This window comes from Empidonax traillii, unplaced genomic scaffold (genome assembly GCF_003031625.1).
Source record: "Empidonax traillii isolate 1590-97213 ecotype Southwest subspecies unplaced genomic scaffold, ASM303162v1 scaffold1876:size139808, whole genome shotgun sequence".
In the NCBI taxonomy this organism is placed as follows: Eukaryota; Metazoa; Chordata; class Aves; order Passeriformes; family Tyrannidae; genus Empidonax; species Empidonax traillii.
In genome coordinates this window covers 46,280-53,166 of record NW_020957069.1, presented here as the reverse complement: position 1 = coordinate 53,166, position 6,887 = coordinate 46,280, and the positions used below count along the sequence as shown (strand labels likewise).

The 6,887-nt window shown below is 58.0% G+C and overlaps 1 protein-coding gene across 1 annotated transcript in view; it reads right to left on the bottom strand.

Annotated features, from left to right (window-relative positions):
- LOC114071175 (collagen alpha-1(I) chain-like) overlaps window positions 1-6,887 on the bottom strand; it is a gene marked incomplete at its 5' end in the record, with an annotated part of 49,022 nt that overhangs the window by 15,350 nt on the left and 26,785 nt on the right. Inside the window, 12 exons of the mRNA XM_027908910.1 lie at window positions 281-334; window positions 487-540; window positions 746-799; window positions 1,543-1,596; window positions 2,470-2,523; window positions 3,072-3,116; window positions 3,314-3,367; window positions 3,630-3,683; window positions 4,890-4,997; window positions 5,400-5,453; window positions 6,006-6,050; window positions 6,721-6,774. Coding sequence (XP_027764711.1) covers window positions 281-334; window positions 487-540; window positions 746-799; window positions 1,543-1,596; window positions 2,470-2,523; window positions 3,072-3,116; window positions 3,314-3,367; window positions 3,630-3,683; window positions 4,890-4,997; window positions 5,400-5,453; window positions 6,006-6,050; window positions 6,721-6,774 — 684 coding nt within the window. The remainder of the gene's footprint in view (window positions 1-280; window positions 335-486; window positions 541-745; window positions 800-1,542; window positions 1,597-2,469; window positions 2,524-3,071; window positions 3,117-3,313; window positions 3,368-3,629; window positions 3,684-4,889; window positions 4,998-5,399; window positions 5,454-6,005; window positions 6,051-6,720; window positions 6,775-6,887) is intronic.

Below are 6,887 nucleotides of genomic sequence, written 5' to 3'. Positions count from 1 at the left end.
AAAAAAAAAAAAAAAAAAAAAAAAAAAAAAAAAAAAAAGGAAAGAAAAAAAAAGAAAAAGAAAAGGTCTTAGAACAACCCACAGGAGCCTGGGCAGAAGAAGGGCTGGAGAAGCCACCCAATGTGGGAGCCACCTCCAGCTGTTCTCCAGCCACAGATGGAGACTGGGGGCACCACCCAGACCCAGCCATTGGGTTCAACAGCCCCAAAAATGCTTCCAAAGTCTGGATTCCCAGCCTACTGCATCCCCCCCAGTGCTGTGCTGGGTGTGCCACCCCTACCTTGTCTCCCCTGCGCCCTGGCCTTCCACGGTCACCAGCAGGTCCTGGATAGCCCTGGGGAGAGCAGGGTGTTAGGAGGCATCCTGGGCCACCAGGCACCTCCATGGGTTTGGGAAAAGGTGGCTGGATGGTGAATGTGCAGCTGGAAGCTGCTCCAGCCTCCCCCCAGTGCAGCCACCCCCTCCCCAGGCAGGTCTATCCCTTACGTAGGTGCCCACAGGTCCTTGTGGCCCCTCCAAGCCAGGTTTCCCAGGCAGGCCCTGCCAGGGAAAATGAGGGAATTAGTGAACACCCCCCACTCCCAGGATGCAGTCAGGCATCCTCCCCTTCCTTGGGGAGCTCTTGGTGTGAGCCCATGGGATCATCCCCAGGTCAGCCAAGAGCCACTCAGGGCTGTTCACCCCCATCGCTGCTCCAACCAGCCCCCAACACACTCCTGGTCAACCCCAAAGCCCCAGATCTCACCTTTGGACCCAGGGAACCCGGGTCTCCATCAGGTCCAGGCTTTCCTGGAGAGCCCTTTGGAATTATTTAGGGAGGAGATGTCAGTCAAAACGCTGAGAGGAGACAAACTCCCCCAGTGGTGCCCCCGTGCTCATGGTCAGGTGTCAGCTGGTGCAAACAGGGACACTGGGGACAAACTCAGCCACTGTGGCCCACCCTGGTGGCTCCTGCAAAGCAGCCCCCCATGGCTGGCAGGGTTGTCACCAGGGAAGGTGACAAAATACCCTGAGCTGGAAGGAACACACAAGGACCATCCAGCCCAGCTCCTGGCCCTGCACAGACACCCCAACAATCCCACCCTGTCCCTCAGAGCGTTGTCCAAACCCTCCTGCAGCTCTGGCAGCCTTGGGGCTGTGCCCACTGCCCTGGGGAGCCTGTTCAGTGCCAAGCACCCTCTTCTGAACCTGCACCATCCACTCCCATTGGGATCTCCTCCCAGGACCCAGAACCAGCTGCTATTCACCACCCTTGTGGAGGGTTTCCACAAGGGAGCTGCCATCCCCCATGGACACCCTGCCAAGCTTTGGGAAGCTGCAAAATCCCTGGAGGAGACTAATTTCTGGGGGGAAAATGATTCTCCTTTTCCCTGGCCTCAGCTTTCCTGCAACTGAGGCTTTTTAATGTCCTTCAACAGGAAGGTAAGATCGAGTCCTACAGATGCCCTGATCTGTTGCTGACTCCCAAGGAAAGCCCCATATCCCCTACCAGCAGAAAACACAGAGTTCATGCAAGAGGAACATTTTTTTTTTTTTCCTTACTATTGATCCAGGAGGTCCAAGGTGCCCACGGCCTCCTGGCAAACCAGCAAACCCCTGGAGGAAAGGGCAGCAGGTGAGCAATGGAAGGAAGGCAGGAGCAGGAGGATGGAGAGACCCTGCCCTGGGTCTGATCCCAACCCAAAGCACAGAAGGGCTTGGCCTGGTGAAGGCAGCACTGGGGCTGTCCCCTAAAATCCAACTCCTAGGTTTCCCCTGGAAGCCCCACAGCTGTGTGTGGACACACATAACATGCACCCAGACATGCTGTGTGGTGCTCAGGGGGCCTCTCTGACCCAGGGCAGGCCAGTTTTCATCTCCTGCTTTGAGGGCAGCACCAGATTTTTATTTTTATTTTTTTTTAAAATTATTTGTGAATTTCAGAGCAAAGATAAATAGGTGAAATCCCACAGAAGGGAAAATTTGCCACCAGCCCGGGTCTTGCTGCTGGATCTGCTCGGGACAGCAGTGCCAGGGACAGGAAATCACAGTGCCCTGTTCCCAATCCTTCCCCCTTCAGCAGGATTCTCAAAGGAGCACCCTCTGGCTGGTGTCACTCCACCCAGCACCTGCACCCCATCCCAGGGACGGGTTTTTGAGGGACATTCCCAAGGGGACAGAGCTGAGCAGAGGGGAGGAAGGACAGAAACCAGCTCTACTCACCGGTGATCCCCTCCTGCCAGGGCTGCCCATGATCCCTGGGTGACCCTGCAGGACAAGGCAGGTGAGGATGAGGAGTGGAGGCAGGAACAGCCTCTCCCAGTCCCACGTCACGGCAGGGGCCACCACGGTGCCAGGGCCATCACCCACATGGCCGTGGGGATTGGGGGCTTGGGAAGTTCCCCCTTTTTTGGCCTCAGCTCCTCCTCTGGATCCAACCCAGCCTCCCAACCCTCTCCCAGAGCCAAGTACAGAGTGTAGGATGGGAACCTGTGTACCAGGCTTTCCTTCTGCTCCTTCTGCTCCCGGGACACCCCTCGAGCCCTGCAAGGAGAGTTTCGTCTCAGCAGAGCAGAGCCTGGTGCCAGGGTGAGCCCCACCACGGGCTCATCCAGCCCCACAGCCTCCCCTCGGAGTTCAGAGGTGGAAAGCCAGCAGTGTCACTGTCTGGTGTGTGTATTGAGCTCATCCCACACAGCTCCTGAAGCTCCTCCCCGCTCCATCCCACCTTTGGAAACACCATCAGCGTGGGAGGAAACCCGTTCCCACCGGGAACACCTCGGCTGTGTTTTCCCCACCCACCCCCCCTCCTGCCCCAGCTATTTGTTCCTGGCTCCTTCACTAAACACGACTCTGCCTAACAGAACTTTCTCAAGAAGTTGTTATTTCCTGGAATTTTCTGTGCCCAGCGCTGAGGGAAGTTGTGCAGTGGGGCAGGTGGTTCGTCAAAACACTCCATGCAAAATCCTGAGCTGCTCATCCCCAGCTTATCCTGTGCAAATTCCCAAGCAGGGCCTGACCCTCTGATCTGGCCCCATCCCAGGAAGCTGCTCCCCCTGCCAGCACAGGAATGTGGGATATCTCCTACTCACAGGCAGTCCTGGGACTCCAACCAGCCCACGCTGACCCACACGGCCCTGGAAAACATCAGGCATGACAAAAACATCCCTCTGCCAGAAGTAAAGCTGCATTTTCAGAGGAAAATCTGGTCCCTGACGGTGGCCCAGCCCCAGCACATCCCAAGTCAAGCAGGTGGTCTCCAGGGTCGTTTCAATCTCCCACAGCCAAAGATGCTCCAAGATCCAGCCACAAGTACCAACACCCCAATAGTTACCCGGGTTCCCCGGGCTCCTGTGCTTCCCTTGGGGCCATCAGGTCCTTGGCCTCCCTAAAATCCACACAAATGGAAGCACAGACATTTTAGGCAACTCTGCAGGTCTCCCCCAGCCCCTCCACCCCGAGGGGGGCTCCTCCAGCCTCTGCCCTGGTGGCAGGTCAGTGGTGGGGGCCAGGAGGCTGGGGACCCTCCCCAGGGGGGCACTGGGATGGTGTTCCAGGTGCTGGATCCCTTGCAGGGCAGCCACATCCCTGTTGTCCATGCAAGGATAGGGACAGCCCATGGGAAACCAGGAGCAAACACTGGTGCTCACCTTGGGTCCCTCGCTGCTGTTCAGCCCTGCTGGGCCTATCTGACCTTCCTCCCCCTGCCAGGAGAGAGGGGAGAGGAGTCAGCCAGGAAAAACACAGCCTCTGGTCCTGCTGGCTCCCCACAGCCACCATCCTGCTGCTGGGGCAGGGGGAAAACTCGGGGAGTGGGATCAGAGGTGACATCAATGAGTGGCAATGGGAGCTGGGGCACCAGGCAAGCTCCGGAGTGGAGATGGGGGACTTCCCTCCTTCTCCAGGTTATAAAAATGGGAAGGAAGAGAAAGCTCAATAGTTGGACAACACAGTGGGATATTTTTGTTTCCTGCTGATCCAATGTAAGGTGATTCAAAGGACCGATTGCCAAGTTCCTGCTCCATCCAAACCCAGCTCCTCCAGACCGATGCCATGCGCTGGCAGCGCTGCCTGGGTGGGTGGACAAGGCAGGAGATGAATCCTGCTGAGCCTCCAGCTCTTGGAGAGGTGGGAGGATTCACTTCTCATCCTGAAGAGCAACTGTGAGAGCAGATCCAGGCAGGCATCATTCCAGAATCCCCCTCGGAAGGGGAAGGGTATCACCCACAGAGGGATGCTGCAGACACTGGAAAGGTGGGTGGAAAGATATAACCCCCCTTCTCCTCTTCCTGCGAAGCTGGAAACCACTGGAGATAACCTGCCAGCCTGGCCTCAGCTCCAAGGGAGGAATACTGATCTGGAGATGGGTTCATCCACCCTGACAGCTCCCTCAGAGCACAGAATGAAGGAAAAAAACATTCCAAAGGCCTTTTGGAGCTGCCAGCACAGGCTCCAGGAGGCAGAGCCTGGCAGGAGTCAAAGAGGAGCATCAACCTGTGAGCCTTCTGCTCTCAAAGCACCTGGGAAGGTGCTGACCTGGAGCAGGGACCCCGAGGGATCCCTGACCAGCTGCTCAGGCACAGGCAGCTCCAGAAGGCTGGGAATCCCCCCTCCCAAAGCTGCCCTCACACTGCTGAACCCACCAGTGAATTTTGGGATGGGGGCCCAGCCATAGGGGCCTGGAGCAGCCCTGTTTGGGTGCTGGGGGCACCTGCAGCCCCAGGGGCTCTGGGCAAGCAGCCCAGGGGCCAGCAGTGCCCGAGCAGTGCCAGGGGGATGTTATTAGAGGGGTCCCTCCTAAGGGCACCTCCTGTGCCATCCCTGTGCCTCAGGGCTGCCCCCTGTCCACAGTGGGCACACACACACACACACCCCACCCCACAACACCCCAGACAGGTCCTGGCACTCACGTCTGGGCCCCGGGGCCCCTCTGCCCCTCGGGGGCCGGGAAAGCCCTGCAAGCCACCCTGGCCCCGGATCCCCGGGGGGCCTTTTGCTCCTTGTGCTCCACGTGGACCCTTGGAAGAACAAGACACAGTGTCACAGCAGCAGGGACAGCCAGTGGCCCAGGGCTCCCAGCAGGAATTCCCTTGGAGAGCCCATCCCCTGGCTCTCCACACCCCCAGCCTTGGGCATGGGGCTGCTCTGGGTGAACACCCCATGACCCTCCCTCCACGAGCACCCCCAGGGTACCAGCAATGGGGAAATGCAGCATTTTTAAGCAGTCAAAGTGAGACAGAGCAGGGCAGGATGGATCAGAGGCAGCAGCGTGGTGGGATCAAGCAGAGAATGAGTTGCCCAGCTCTCATGGTCCCTGTTACATCCCCTGGGTCCTCAACATCCCACCAGCTGGGATACAGCACATCTGAATAACCAGAGAGGAAGCAGCTGGAGGCACCAGAAGCTTGGGAACGTGGTACCTTATCTCCTTTGGCCCCCAGGTCTCCCTTGGCTCCTCCTGGACCTCGGCAGCCCTGCGAGAGCAGCAGCAGTGGGGGGTGCACTGAGAAAACCCTGTCGTGCCCCTCCTTGCAACCAAAGCAAGCTGTGATCTGATTGATTCTGGCAGCAAATAGAGTTCTGACCCTGTTTCAACCAGGATTTTCCTCCTGATGGGCCTTTCAGAGCTGGGGGCAGGTGCCTGCTCCTTGTGGTGGGGAGGCTCCAGGGCTTCTGGGTTCCATCCCCACCCTTAGTGCCCCCAGCACCCCGTGCCAGTGCCAGTGCCCTGGCAGGCAGGACACCTGCAGCAGCTGGTGGTGGCACCCCTGACACCAGCAGAGTGCCTTGTCCTCCTTGCTGTGCTCCTTAACTCAGGCTAAAGCAATTCCCTCTTCCCTTGTGCCTCCCCAGGGCAGGTGACACCTTGGGACACACTGAAAGCTCCTCTTATCACAGCAAGGGCAGCTCTGCCTTCCCAAACAACTGCACCTGCCACCCATCTGAACACCAAGCTGGTGCTTTGGGCTGCTCTAAGCCAGCTCTCCTGCATCCCAAGCAGGGATCCCATGGATAGCATCACTCACCTGCTCTCCTTGGGCACCTCTGGGACCCGGCAGGCCAATAAACCCCTTCAGAACAAGACACAAAATGCAGGTGAAAAAAAAAAACCCAAACACCAAGGGAGGTATCACTTTCACTCATGGAGGAGACCCTCCCACAGCACAGGGGTGGGATGATGCTGATGAACAGCAGGCACCAGCTTAGCTGCTGCTGCCACAGTGGGGTTTGCTCCCCAGCAGGTTCCAGAGGATGCACAAACCCTCCCAGGCTGCCCCCAGTAGGAGGATGAGGTTCTTGTTGGCCTCTAAAACACACCACCCACATCCCCCATCCCCAGTTTCCAGCCCTGTGAGTTGGGCTCTCAGGACATGAGGAACAGGGACATTGTGGGCCAGGCAGGGCAAGGTCAGGCTGCCCCAAAATCCTCATCCTTTGGAAAGGGCAGCTCAGCACTCCAACCCTTGGGAAAAGGAAGGCACAAAGGAAGGGTTGGACAGGGCTGGGCCATCTCTGCTGATAAATCCATAGGGAGAGAAAAAAAAATTAAAAATTAAAACTCGAGGTCTCTGCAGAGCAGCAGAGTCAGAGGAATGTTGGCAGTGACACAGGGATGTGGCTGTCACCTCCACCAGCCCTTGTGCCACAAACATGGGGGGAAGCTGGGGGAAACAGGGCACTGCAGGGCTTTGGGGGGCTGTGAGGGGGAGGATGAGAGCACCCCACATCCAGCCACCTTACCCCAGGGCCCTCCAGTCCGGGCTGTCCCCTCCCTCCAGGGGCACCATCTGCTCCCTGCAAGAAGAATCCTGGAATCACAGAATATCCTGAGCTGGAGGGACCCACAAGGACCATCCAGTCCAGCTCCTGGCCCTGCACAGACACCCCAACAATCCCACCCTGTCCCT